The sequence below is a fragment of the Sphaeramia orbicularis genome, chromosome 1 (assembly GCF_902148855.1).
Source record: "Sphaeramia orbicularis chromosome 1, fSphaOr1.1, whole genome shotgun sequence".
Classification (NCBI taxonomy): Eukaryota; Metazoa; Chordata; class Actinopteri; order Kurtiformes; family Apogonidae; genus Sphaeramia; species Sphaeramia orbicularis.
This window is the reverse complement of record NC_043957.1, coordinates 48,481,281-48,496,826: the sequence shown is the minus strand read 5'-3', so window position 1 is coordinate 48,496,826 and position 15,546 is coordinate 48,481,281. Positions and strand designations below refer to the sequence as shown.

Sequence of the window (15,546 nt, the reverse complement as noted above, 5' to 3'; positions counted from 1 at the left end):
CTGGTAGATATATTCAACACTGATATAATGATATAAATCAGCCACTGGGACAACGTTCAGAGTGCTGAATAAGCAATAATAAGGGCAATAATTCCTATTCTATACTATATACTATCACTAATTTGTTGTTTTTTCCATCAATTGCCACAGTACTTTGGTAGCAAAATGCACAAACGAATGCACTGAAGTATCGCTTTATATCACCACAGTACTGTGGCAACAAGAGGATAATGAGTAAAAAAAAAATAAATAAAAAAACAAGAGGCAAATGAGTTCATGTAACAGTATCCATGACTGGCTGTAGTACAAAGGCTAACATTTGATTGGTCTGTGGCAATAAACAAAGTGATATTTTGTGCCAGTTCTGCGGTAGTAGCCATTGTCTATTATTTTACTGGTCTAACCCACTTGAAATCATATTGTTCTGTATGTGGAACCTGAACTAAACTGATTTTGACATCCTTGATTGCTTATGTCTTCAGTGTAATTTCTGCATTTTTACAATTAGACCCTTGGGTGTGCTGCATGTTGGACATCCCTCCTTTAGACTGTACTTAAACATATGACTAGCACACTGAGTAATATATTGAAAACGTGTACTTTTCCTCCAAGGTGGGCACTCAGATGACCAGGGGGATTTCTGGAGGAGAGAGGAAAAGGACAAGCATTGGCATGGAGCTGATTATTGACCCGTCTGTCCTCTTTCTGGATGAACCCACAACAGGACTGGATGCTAGCACCGCTAACTCTGTGCTGCTGCTGCTGAAAAGGTGACCAGGACACTTGAACTGATTTACTTTATGGATTACATTCAGAGAATGTCTTTGGTCAACGGTATTCATATACACACATAGACACACATGCTGGTGTTTATCAGTACTATAAACCCCTCATTTTTTCCATAATAAAGAAGAATATAGTACTGTAATACACTGTGGTGGATGTAGTGGGTACTGATACTGTTCTTTTTTTTTTCATAAGTTATTACAGTAATGATCATGTGGAGTAAGAAAAAAACAATAGCAATATCAATCCCCAACCCACCACAAAACACAAACTGGTGAAGATCTTGTAATTACAGAACCGAATATCAAGGAAAAAGGGCTAAATGTCTAAATAAGAACAGAGATCACGGAATATTAGGCTTAAGCAATTATTTCATACCCGTGGGGATCCAGGGGTTCTAGATGTGGCCGTTTTTATGCTGTTGTGTATTTGTGCATGCTGTACCGCATTTGTCCAGCAGTCACCGCCAAAGCATTCTGGGCATAGTAACGTGACTGTAAGGCTATTGTATTACAAAATTACTAATATCTCCCAAAATATTGGTTCTATCTACTCGCTGTTTCTGCTATTGTCTTCCTTGACCAAAAATACATAAGTATGTCAAACTGCAACTGTCAGCTCTTTCCGGATTTTGTGTGATTCCCGAGACACACACACAAAGGCCACTTGGCAAACCCGATCATCAAACTAATTGAAATATCTAAGTGGGTGTGTTCTAATCAGGGCTCAAACATATTTTCCAAGGTCAAATTCAAGCACTTTTCAAGCACTTTTAAGGGTCATTTTAAAAAATTTCCAGCACAGCACCTTATCACTGGAGTAAAATATATATCTGCAGGAATACATGTACTCATGATTATTTTTTTCACTTTTTATCACAATGATGTACATTGTGTTATGCTACAAACATCTAAAATTATGTTTCATGGTAGCAAAAATTCTGAAATTAAAAGAGAGCACAAAGTTTTATCCAAATAAAGGGAGGCCACTTGTTCTTCAGACACACTCACACTGATCCAAAGAATAAGATAAAAATGTACCTGGAGTCGAGCTGAGAGCACCAGCTAATTATCTTTTTTGACATAAAGTTTTATTTTTCAAAATGTATCACCTCTCTGTAAGTAGCTTTGGCTAGGTATCTAACCTGGCAGAGTTAATATTAAAAATGAATAAATAAATCACATCACAGAGTTAGAATTGCAAACACTTTCAAGCACTTAACCCTTTAACCACCCCACCAAGAAAAACCTGATGAAAAAAAAATTTTGTTTGCATTTCTTATTCCCTCGGGTAATAACAACAATCAATGATTTTTTTTTTTTTTTTTTTCAACAGACCCTGTGGTTTCTAAAATATTGACCTCTACCAAATGGTTGAGATGTCAGTTAATGGTTAAAGTACTCAATTTCATAGAAATACCGCAATTAGTAGACAAAAAATAAATAAAATGCAAATTTAAAAAGAACTAGAAAAGCACTTGGAGAGCGCAGACCTCCACCAAGGCAGATCAGCCCCCCACCCCCACCCCGATCACCACCAAAATTTAATCATTTGTTCCTTTTGCCAGTATCAACATTTCCTGAAAATTTCATCAAAATCCCTCCATAATTTGTTGAGTTATCTTGCTAACAGACAAACAAACAGACAAACCCCAATGAAATCAGGTAATTAAACACCCAAAAATATCAAGAGTATTGGATACATATTTTTTTAACCTTGAAACATGACATCTCTGAATGTTTCACTTCAACACACGTCATCTGTGTGACAATGCAATAGCATGAATGCTTTTTGAGCAGTAGAAGTTCATTATCTCTGATGGTGAGCAACAAAACAATCCTGGTTTGTGTTCAAACACAGAAAAACATTGAATTTCTGACATTTCCACCTTAACGCACTGTTTGGGTAGAAGTTGCACCCCTCCCCCGTCAGAGTGAAGAGACCAGTGTCCCAAGTTACCATAGCGGGTATCTGGTTGGGGTTTTGGCTGTGAGGGTGTTGGGGTGTAGCCTTTCTTCTGTGGTGGTGGTTGAGAGCTGAGTGCACTTTTCAGACCTTAAAAAATACAACATTGAAATTCAAGCATTTTCAAGGATTTCAAGCACCTGTACGAACCCTGTCTAATTTATTGAGCTATTAATTTACCTAAGACACTATTATTTTAGTTTAGAAGGCTAATACTTTGGCCTTTCAGGTATATTTTATCATCATTTCAGCAGAATAAACAGGATACTTTACTGTATTTGTGCTTCATATACTGTACAGGGTTATTCAAAAAGAATTAATCGATATCATTATGCAATATTTTAATAAGGAAAAGCAATAGAATACCCCAGCCATGTCACAAGTAATCTACTCACAATCAGCTTTTATTTCCTGTCTTACAAGTGTTCAATGTGGCCACCACCTGCAGCACGGACAACATCACTGTGATAAGAGAATTCCTTCCAGACTCGTATCAGCATATCACAATCCACTGAGTTGATTGCTAATGTTATTCAATATTTAAGGTCATCGAGGTTAGTGGGTAGCGGTGGAACATAAACGCAATCTTTTACATATCCCCACAAGAAAAAATCACACACAGTGAGGTCTGGAGACCCCACAGGCCAAGCACAAAGAGAACACAGAACGCCTTTTGCTGAGGACTTGCCATTCTGAGGGTAAACAAACAACTGAACGTTGCCGGAGGAACGACGCGACTACAGCGCCCCTGTGGCAGCCATTCAAAACTGAGAAAACTCCTCTTTCAAATGCTCACTGACTCATTCTATAAAGATGCTTGAGAATTGAAGCAATGCCTCATGAAATCGGTTCATTCTTTTTGAATAATCCTGTATATTTTTTCTATGTCTTGTTCATAGAATGGCCAGTCATGGAAGAACCATAATCATGTCCATCCACCAACCACGATACTCTATCTACAGACTTTTCGACACTCTGACATTGTTGGTCAGTGGAAAAATGGTGTACCACGGACCAGCACCGAACGCTTTGGATTACTTCGCTAACATTGGTGACTATGTTGTTTAAAGTAATAGTCACAATAGAAATCAAAAGTTTAACCCATAAAGACCCAAACAGCCACTGGTGACCCAAACCATCTACTGATCTAAACTGTTTAATACCTGTTAATCCACTAATCTTATCAATCCATGTAAGTAATTGGTGTAAAATACAGTTTGTCATCTTTTCATGGTCATCAGATATGACCCATTTGGACGTTCAGAGGCTCCGTAGTGAACATGGAAACACTGTCATCTTTTACAACATGGATTCACCAGTAAAACCCATGAGTTTGATTGGTGACAGCAGATGGAGACACTTGAATTATGCTCAGTTAATGACATATTTTACTGCAAAAGTCCCTTTTTCTTCAGTTTTCTCTGTTTCTAATATAATAACCCTCAACTTTAATCTGAGTATTTATGAACATTTACATGATCAGTGAATTAAATGGAGGAAAATACCAGATTTTCAATTAAATAATGCAAAGTGAAGAGGATAATATTATAATAAATGGTGATAAATTACTTAAGAAACCACCGCCTCCTTCTTAATTGGAAATCCACAACAGCCCCTTCCAGCACACAATGGATTAGTGAGGTTATGTCCTTTTTAAAAGTAGAGAAAATTAGATATTCAAAATGGGGAAACTTGAACAAATTCTACAATAAATGGCAACCGTTTATGGATTTTTTTTTTTTTTTTTTTTTTTTTTGAGACGATATAGTTCTCTCCCTTTCCCCCTTTTTTTAATTTAATTTAATTTATTTTTATTTATTTATTTCTTATGTTTATGTCACCAGTTTAATTATTTTAAACAGACTATTTCTTAGTATTCTTTTCATTTTATTGTTTGTCGGGTTTCATTGTTATTTGTTAAAAAAAAAAAAAAAAAATGCGAATCTAAATGTAATGGTGTTTACAAACATGGTTAATGCCGACATCAGCATGCCCTGGTATTTGTATGTACCTTTAATTCTCTTGTATACACTTCAATTAAAATATGAAACAAAAAAAATCACTTAAGAAAGGCTAAATCGAGAGAAAAATTCATTTTTTGTCACTGCCATAAAAGTAGCTCTGGGTCTTTATGGGTTAATACAGAAATCATTTATATTTTTAGATGAAAAAAGCAAACACATTGACATGCATTAATATTGAACAAAGATGACTGTGATTTGTGTTTAAGGCTATCCCTGTGAGCCCCACAATAACCCCGCTGACTTCTTTCTGGATGTTATAAATGGGGACTCGACTGCCTCAACTATGACAAAACTGCACGGCTCTGAAGGTAAAAACGTTCATAAACACACCAAAATTATTACAGCCAAGATTTTGTAAGGTCTTACAGTGGATTTCTAAATGCTTTATTTACAAAATTTTTTAAATATGTAATATACTAGAACTAAACTGTGTCCATAATTTTGCAAGTTCAAACTAAAATATTAGTAAGTGAAAAAGGGCACTGATAGTTCAGACAAAAAGAAAGCTGATTATACAAACAGACAATTTTTTTTTCATGTGTTCATATTTTGCAAGCTGTATAACAGGAGTGTCAAACGTATGGTCCAAGGGCCAAAACCGGCTCCCCAAATGGTCCGATCCAGCTCACAAGATGAATTTGTGCAAAAAATGGCACCGAGAACATTAAGCATCAAGGATGTTGAACTTGTTTTAGTTCAGGGACCCGATGTGACCTCCAGTAAAATAATAGCATAATAACTTATAAGTACTGACAACTCCAAATTTCTCCTTGGTTTAATATGAAAAAAGTAAAATTAGATTATACAAGTATTTACATTTTTACAATAAAATGTGAATAACCTGAACAAATATGAAGAATCTGAAATTACTGGAAGAAAAAAAATAGCACAATTTTAACATTATTCTGCCTGTTACTAAATGTTTTGTGCATTTCTAGATCCACTATGATCTCTAAGTTGTGTTAATACTAAGCTGAGACATAATATTGTTGAAACTGCACTTCCTTTTCTGAATACATTTCAGGTTGTACGCATTGGTTATTTTGCCAATGTTATTTTACTGGTTCGGCCCACTTGAGATCAAATTGGCTGTATGTGACCCCTGAACTAAAATGAGTTTCACGCCTCTGCTGTTTAACACGTACTACATTTGAAGACCCTGGTGCTAAAAGTACTGAAGTCACAAAACAACTCTGTTAAAAACGTTTATAGGGTGGACTTAGCTAAACGAATACAACATGTTTATATGCTCAACTTGAATTGTCAAAAAATGTGACTTCAGTACTTTTAGCACCAGGGTCTGCATTTGTCATTTCTGTCATGACATTTTTTCTAAGCATAATACATTTATAGAATGCAGACGGAATATATTGAATGTATACTGTAGCCCACTATGCAAACCTCAAACTATGACTAACTTCCATACTTTATCATATTATTGCTAGTCACTGTAATGGTTATTTCTAATAACTCACTCTGTCTTTTGCGTCCTGTATGCATGGGCAGATTTGGATTTTGAGGATGTGGGCAGCTCCAGGCAGAGCATTGAGGAACGTCTGGTGGAGGAATTTAGGAACAGCTGCTATTCCAGCGACACCCGGGCTGAGCTTGAACGCATCGCCCAGGATAAGGCGTGCATCTCTCGTCCAAAGTCCCGCACCATCACTTACAATAGCCCCTTCTTTCACCAGCTGCACTGGGTGCTCAAGAGGACTTTCCAGAACCTCATGTTGAATCCTCAAACATCTGTGGCCCAGGTAACCACATATACAAAAATATCATACATCTGGAATGGTTAAAACACTGGTCTTTTCACTTATCACACACTGTTGCCTATAAAGTTGGAATGAAATATTTTTTCCTCTTCTCATGAAATGATTGTGATAATGTGATTTATTATTGATAGATAAAGTGCAACTGGGATTCAGTATGTAATCACTAAACCTGGTCAAAGGTGATTATTGATGTGTATAAATAAGAATAAAAAGAGGAATGTGTCTGAAAACAAAATAATTCCAACTTTATGGACAACAGTGTACATTCAGAACTCATTCGTCCTCGGTTTTTTGCTTTCAACCCGTATCTAAACTTGAGTCTGAAATGTGCATTGATATTTAAATACATGGTGGTATTTACATTCAACCTCATGTTACTAATGCTTTTACATTATACTCTGTTCAGACTAGTCGTCCTTATTAGAAGACTAATTTAAAAAAAAAACAGAAGGTGCTGTCAGCCTCAGTTGAATAAGTCTACTGCCACATCTGAGATAAAGAAGGACAAAGTTTATGGTTAAAATCCCTTAACCCTCCTATTATCCTCAAATACTACAAACACATTTTACCCTTGGGGTCAATCTAACTCCAGGGACATTTGCCTCCAGAAAATGATTTACATCAAATTGTTGACCAAGTTTTTGTGTTAGGCACTTAGTTTATTATAATTATTTATATTATACTTGAGTAGATCATTTTAGAGAGGGGAGGCATGTGTAATTGGAAAGACTTTAAATGTGATCAACTCTACAGCCTACATTGGCTTCCTCATTTTGGCAGGAGTTCACAAGTCAAGTTGTTTTCCACACGCCCACACTATGAGAAGTATCAAAGTTCTGGTGGGAATAGTTGTTTTCCCCACCCCCCTGTTATGGATCAATTCAAAAGCATCAACTCTGCACCTGCAGGTGTGGAGATGTTCAGTCACACACACAGACAGACACGTTTAACACAGATAAAACAGCTTGGGGTCAAACTGACCCCAGAGGAACACCAATGCATGCAACATGTGTTCAGCATATTGAAAAAATATCATCATGGTAATTTTATGCTTAATCAGTTGTTCCCATCAAATTAGGAAAAATCATGAAATATGAAGAAAAAAAAGTCAACTATTGTTTTTTGATTTCATCTGGAGTCAAATTGACCTCAAGGATAATACAAGGGTTCAGATACATAACATATTAACATTTGTAGTTTGATGTAGCACACAGATTTGCCAGATGGCAAAACCAAAAGGAACAAAGACACTGGTAAATTTAGAACTGTTATAAGCACATATTTGTACATCGACATTGTGCCTACAAAAGACAACCTAAATATCACCTGTCACCTTTCAATCCAATGTTGCTGTTACCGTGGTAACGACTTGTACGTCTGTCAAAATACAAGTCCAATGTCAGATGGATTAGAATACATATATTTAATTATTTCTTTATCTTGGATCACACAGTCCACAACCCAGTCAGGATGACTGTGACCCACTTTTGGGTCACAACCCACCAGCTGAGAAACGTGATCTGAACAAATATATGTGATGATTCATGTGCAAACAGTGAAACACATGAATTGTTGGCATATAGTCCCCTCGATTTAAGAGTCTCTAATAAGTTGAAATACTGACTTTGAAATGCATTTAATATGTGTTTTTATTCTATTTTAACCCTTTCATGTATAGCAGTCACTCCAGTGGACAGTTATTCTCCAGCTGTTCTCTTGTATATTCATGGGTTTTGTTGTTTTACTTCCATATCAACCAACACAGTGGACACTTATGCACCATCCCATAATACACTGCAATTCATACCATTACTGTAACTTTGCTGTTATTGATAAACCTGATTTGCAGCAACATATTTGAGTGTAAATCAACTGCTAATTGTTATTATACTGTAATTAACAGTTTGGGGTTTTTTTTGTAACAAAAAGTTGTTGTGTTTTGCTGTTTTTTGCATATTATTTGAGTGAGTAATAACTGCTATTATAGTATGTTAAAATGTGAGAAAACATCAGATTAGCAACATTAAAAAAAATTATTTCATAGTTTTCTCATAATATGTCAGTAAATACACGTTTCTTTGCTTCAAAAATTAAGTGCATGGTGTTCAGCTGAGTGGACATTTTGTAAGGTTCATAAAAAAAAATAAATAAAAATTCAATCACATTGTTTTTTCATGCCTAAAGAGGTATAAAAACACTCAGGAAAAAAAATCTTGATTAAGGCTCTCATAATTCATGCATGAAGGGGTTAAATTATACAATAAATACTGAATATATGTTGTTGAAATATTAGAAAATATATAATCTCTGTCGATGGACTCTCCATAAGTGTCTCCTCACTTATTTACACTCTACTGTTTATAGTGGCTTGACTGTGGAGCAGAAAATGATCTTATCATGAGCAGGATACACAGACAGCCAACTGGAGAGGTCAAGACTTTAAGCTCTCATTAGTCACCCCATGGCGGCAAAATGCCGTTAGAAGTCTCCTCACTTAAGAATTATTAACAGCTAATTGGCCCTAAATAAGTCACAATAATCCTTCAAGAGTGGCTCTAGGCGGCATGGGCACCCTAATCGGCTTTGGTGACTGTTGTGACCCCACTCTTGCCTCTTTGGGGCAGGATCTGAACTGATATCATATCTGGCCAAAGTCCCTTGGCCCTGGTCTGGGACTCATCACATGACGGCATCATGACCTCAGTCCACCATCAGTCCACTGCCCCGCTTTCACATGAGGAGCCAGGGGGAATGAGGTGAAAAAGGCTCACCCTTATGAGCTTATCCCTTCACCCTGGGAAAAGCTTTGTCCTGTCATAATCTGTAAATTGTTGGGATTAAAACTTGTGTTGCTTTTTATTTTTTTGGACGTGTTTCTGCTGGTTCCCCCTCTAACACACACACAACCATGATTCCCAGAACATTGTCCATTAGTGAGAACACTGTTTAGACCAGGGGTGTCAAACATGCGGCCCGGGGGCCAAAATCGGCCCACCAAAGGGTTCAATCCGGCCCACAGGATGAATTTGCAAAGTGCAAAAATTGCACTGAAGATATGAACAACCAATTATGTCGAACTCGTTTTAGTTCAGGGGACACACACTGACCAATGTGATCTCAAGTAAAATAATAGGAAAATAATCTAAATAACCTCCAAATATCATTCTTGGTTTAATGTGAAAAACCAAAATATTACATTATGCCTATAAATACTATGCCAAATATTTCTGTTTGTTTTAATAAAAAAACAAACAAACAAAAAAAACCATTAAATCATCAAAATATTTACTTTTACATACTACCCAAACAAAAAAAAATGAGAATAACTTGAAAAAACTGAAATTTCTTAAGAAAATTAAGGGCAATTTTAACAATATTCTGCCTTTTACTAAATGTTTTGTGTCTTTGTGAATGTATAAATGATACAATGAGGCATAATATTGTTAAAATTGCACTTATTTTTCTACAGAAATTTCAGTTTTTTCAGGTTATTCTAGTCTTTTTTTGTTTGGGTAGTTTGTAAAAATACTTATTTTCATTATTTTAATGTTATTTTTTTGCACTAAAACAAAGAGAAAAGTTTGGAGTTGTCATTATTTCTAGGTTATTATGCTCTTATTCTACTGGTTCGGCCCACTTGAGATCAAAGTGGCCGAATGTGGCCTCTGAACGAATATGAGTTTGACACCCCGGTTTAGACTTTACTCTCCATCCTTCTAAACATCATGTGCAGTGCTACACAATTTTTTTTATACACTAAACCATAATTTTTGCACCAAGTAGTAAGCAGTTTGTTTGCTTTAGAATTATTGTAGCTTTAAAAATGTCATTAGTATTTAGTCTAACTTTGTATTTCACTTGGTTCTTGATTTTAGTAGAGTTTAAATTAGAATACACGAGTCCTAATTTCATATCCTTTTGAGGAATTCATCAGCTCCAGTTTTAGAATTTATTTGGTTTGGAATTTTTTTTTTTTTTTTCGAGTGTTTTGGGGTTTTAAGAGGAATGGATTGATTCACTGAGACCGAGAAAGGCAGGAGGAAAGAATGTATAATGTGAAGGCTCATATGATGCATGTACTACTTCCTCTAATCTCTCTGTTAGTTTTAGTCAGAGCTGCACAGTGACTTATATCAAAATGTAATCACAGCGAAGGTTTAAGCCACACTGAGGAGGGGGGTGTAAAGCGAGTCAAAGTCACTGTATTTTTAAATTGTTTGGATGATGTTTGTATTTTTTTGCATTAGTTATTATGTTACTGTGAATAAGAAACAGATGCAACCTAATCAATTATCCTCTTGATTTTCTTCATAACCGACTCTATAGATTAAAATTGCAAATATAATATTTTACCAAATCATGCAACCATAGGCTTAGGTTTTGTCGACTATAATTATCCACTTCACTTCAGCTTGGATCAGATATTTGTTATCACATAAGGGGAAGTACTCATACAACGTGTGGAGATACTGAAGGCAATTAAATTTAAAAAAGCCTAATATAGGTGTTTCAGTTGATTTTTCTGCTTAATTGTGTGATATATTTCTGCCTATTTTTAATTTATTGTAAGTTATGATCATTATCTCTGCTGCTGTCACATATTTTATCTCATGTTTTATCTGTTGGCAGCTGGGAGTCAACATTTTCCTCGCTCTCATTGTAGGAGCCATTTTCTTTGGGGTCAAAGATGATCAGAGTGGAATCCAAAACAGGTAAAAGAAATGTATCTGTCAGCAGTTTGCAGCCACCCTGTTTTAACCCCGAAAGACCCAGCGCTACTTTTGTGGCAGTTCCCAAATTAAGTTTTCTCTATGTTTAATACCCCTTTAGCCCTATCGGCCTGCCCATGGGCCTTAAAAATTATATTAATATTCATCTACTATAAAAATATAATAAATCAGGACAATGAATGTTTTTTTCAACTTTTGCTCAAAGTTTAGACCCTAACGTTAATAAAAGTACATCAAAAGTGTATTTTAGTGCAAACTTTAACACTTTCAGTGCCATGGGCCGATTAAATCGGCTTTACGAATACAACCTTTAAAGTGCCACGGGCCGATCAGATCGGCTTTGGAGAACACGCCACATTTGTGTACAAACAAACCATCCACCCCCATTTCTTTCTCACATTTCGATGACGTTCTTTCTGTGTCCCCCTTTTGAGACCAAGCAGACGGGAATTTGAGGTCACGCGACCGAATAATATTTTTATATCTTTTTAATGTTTCTTATTCTCCGGTGTTTCATCAGAGGGAGCCCTCCATGCCGGGGGGCGGCTGTGGACTCCGGGGGCTGTGGCACCTTCTCTCACTGGGGTCCGCTCCTTTCTGGTGGGTGGGGGTCCCAGTTGGCCCTCTCCCACTAGTTGGGATGCGGGGCTGTGTTGCTGGTGCCTGGTCGCTGGGGTCGGCGGCTGCCTCCTGGTGCGGATGGCTCCCTGAGACAGCGCCTCCTAAATTGATGTTTTACTTTTACTTGTACATTTTTGTTCTGGTCTACCCGTGCTCAGTCAGTCTTCTTAAGTATGTGTGAGCTTGTGGGTTTGCGTGTGTGTGTGTGTGTGTGTGTGTGCGTGCGGGTGGGTGTGGGTGGGGGGCGGTACTGATTTTTAAACTGATATGTAAAGCACTTTGTGCTACAGTTTTTAATGTATGAAAAGTGCTATATAAATAAAGATTATTATTATTATTATTATTGTTATTATTATTATTATTATAAATTATGCAAATTACGATCAATAATGAATCGGCTGCGTCCGGTGCGTTTTGAATCTAATCAGCAATCGGTCGGATGTTACCGAGCGGTTTCCTGCAGGATTCTTCAAATATTATAAAAACGACGCGAAATACTGAAAAACGGCCAAATTCTGTGGCACTTTTAAGGCTTATTAGCCCCTTAACTGTCTGGCACTTAAAGAGTTAATGTTCAAACATGATTTTTAATCTTTGTGGGGTGAAATATACGCTATTAAAAATCTCCGACACGAACAATTAATTTATGCATGTCATCATCAATCCAGCCGAAAAAAAAACAGGTGAGGATAAAAAATTCTAATTTCTCTTTTAGTTTGTTACAGTTTACTCAGGCATAGTAATAGATACAATATTTTAGACAATGGGAATAGATTCTGTGAGGTCTCTAAATGTCCATAGACACCAAGAACATCCATATGAACCTTATTATTGTGAAGTAATTCTTCATTTACTTTGGGTATGTCTTTTTAGGCGTTTTTCCCCTGAAAATATGGTCAGGGTTAAACAGGTTAACCTTTCTTAAGTGATTTATCACCATTTATTGTAATACTGTCTTCTTTATTTTGCACTTTTTCAGTGAAAATCAGGTATTTTGCTACATTTATTTCACTGATCATGTAGATGTTCATAAAAGCTCGGAGTAAAGTTGAGGGCTACTGTCAAAACAGAGAAAAATTAATAAAAAATGGCTTTTGTCCAGGAAAGGTATTAATAATTGAATATAAAAACAAGCGTCTCCATCTACTGTCATTGATCAAACTTCATGGGTTTTACTGGTGACTCAATGTTGTAGAACAGGGGTGTCAAACTCATTTGAGTTCAGGGTCCACATTCAGCCTAATATGATCTAAAGTGGGCCGGACCAATAAAATAATATAAATAATAGGATAAGAACTGATAAATAATGTCAGCTTCAAAGTTTTTTTTTTTTTCTGTTTTTGACTGAAAAAAGTCAAATTCCGTAATGAAAATGTTTACATCTATGAACTGTACCACTGGTCTACAGTTTTTTAGAAATGATTTGCTTCAGACATAAAATGTGCTAAATGTTACGTATTTTAATAAGATTAATTAGAAAATAAATGACAAAAGTGCCGGTTTGCTGATGTTTTCAAGGTATATGATTAAGTGTTATTACACATATATATTGGTTTATGTAAATTTATATAATAGTTTTATAAATCTTCCACTAAATAGAACCTGTAAAGTGAATGTATTCTAATGTGCAGACAGTGTTTTGAAGTAGATCTTGTAGCTCTGAGACAAATATTCCTTTGAGCCAAACCCATTCTCTCGTTAATTCTTGAATTTCACATTTTGACCCGAGGCTGTATCTTGGAAAGTTCAGCCAACCAGCATTTTTGACTTGATTTTTCTTTATCAGTGACTCTCATGTGGTAAAATTTCATTACTTTTATTCTGGAAGCATTTTCCTTGTAGACCAGAGTACTTGAACATAACATGAACAAATGTGAACGACCTAAAAATTCTTAAGAAAAATAAGTGCAATTTTAACAAAATTATGCCTTAGTTTGTCATTTATACATATTCATCACAACTTACAGATCACAGTGGATCTACAAATACACAAAACATTTTGTAAGACACAGAATATTGGTTCAATTCCATACTTTTCTGAAGAAATTTCAGGTTATTCACATTTTTTGTAAAAGGCTAGTCTGTAAATGTAAACATTTTTGTGTAATTTTACTTTTTTTTTTTACACTGCAACAAAGAGAAAAATTTGTAGTTTTCATTATTTATAGGTTATTATGATAGTATTTTACTGTTTCTGCCTCACTTGAGATTGAATTGACCTAAAATGATTCTGACATCCTTGATTGTTAATATCTTCAGTGTAATTTCTGCATTTCACAAATTCATCCCAGGGGCCGGATTAGACCCTTTGGTGGACCGGTTTTGGCCCCCGGGCCACATGTTTAACACCTGTGTTGTGGAAGATAACGGTGTTTCCACATTCACTACGGAGCCTCCAAATGTCCAAATGGGTCATATCTGATGACCACGAAAAGATCCAAAACTGTATTTTACACCAGTTATTTACATGTATTGATAAAATTGGTGAATCAACAGGTATTAAACATTATAGATCAGTAGATACTTTTGGTCAGTAGTGGTTATTTGGGTCTTTAAGGGTTAAAAAACATACATTTTATTTATGGATGATAATGTTAGGATTCCTCTGTATCTCATTTTGTTGTACTTTATTGCTAACTGTAACTATATTTTTCTGTAACTGTATTTTACACCTATTATTTACATGTATTGATAAAATTGGTGAATCAACAGGTATTAAACATTATAGATCAGTAGATACTTTTGGTCAGGAGTGGTTGTTTGGGTCTTTAAGGGTTAAAAAACATACATTTTATTTATGGATGATAATGTTAGGATTCCTCTATATCTCATTTTGTTGTACTTTATTGCTAATTGTAACTATATTTTTCTGTAACTGTATTTTACACCAATTATTTACAAGTATAGGATTAGTGGATCAACAGGTATTAAACATTTTACATCAGTAGATACTTTTGGTCAGTGGTGGATGTTTGGGTCTTTATGGGTTCAGAACATTTAGAGGACTAGACTTGTAACTTGAGGAGAGATCTGCACCTTCAGAAATGTACAGGATGAGTCCAGTAATTTTAGACCCAGAGTGAATTTATTATTTGTAAAATCTTGGGTACAATCCTGTTAAAACTAGTAATAATAAATGTAATATCTGGGAGTAACATATGTATCAAGTTTATTAAAGGATATAAAAGATGCATTAGAGAGTTTAGTGTGTTAATCATAAAAACCTGTATGTATGGCAGGAGGAAAATCTGCATGTATGGACTTTTTTGTGTTTTATGTGTTGCTATCCATACTTACAATTCTGATTAACCCCTGAAGACCCAGTGCTACTTTTGTGTCAGTTCCCAAATTGATTTTTCTCACTATTTAACATTTCTTAAGTAGTTTATCACTATATATTATAATATTATCTCCTGTATTTTGCATTTTTTTCAGTCTAAATCATGTATTTTCCTGCATTTAATTTACTGATCATGTAGATTTTCATTACAGCTCAAATTAAAGTTGAGGATTATTATATTAAAAAGAAAAAAAGCTAAAGAAAAAGTGACCTTTTCAGTAAAAATATATCATTAAATGAACATAAACCAAGTGTCTCCATCTACTGTCACTGATCCAACTCCATAGGTTTTACTGGTGAATCAA

General features: G+C 35.5%; 1 protein-coding gene across 1 annotated transcript in view; it reads left to right on the top strand.

Moving 5' to 3' along the window:
- abcg2d (ATP binding cassette subfamily G member 2 (JR blood group)) overlaps positions 1–15,546 on the top strand; it is a 43,368-nt gene that overhangs the window by 14,594 nt on the left and 13,228 nt on the right. The window contains exons 6-10 of the mRNA XM_030142813.1: positions 613–770; positions 3,651–3,802; positions 4,982–5,083; positions 6,282–6,532; positions 11,180–11,262. Of these exons, the coding sequence (XP_029998673.1) occupies positions 613–770; positions 3,651–3,802; positions 4,982–5,083; positions 6,282–6,532; positions 11,180–11,262 (746 nt within the window). The remainder of the gene's footprint in view (positions 1–612; positions 771–3,650; positions 3,803–4,981; positions 5,084–6,281; positions 6,533–11,179; positions 11,263–15,546) is intronic.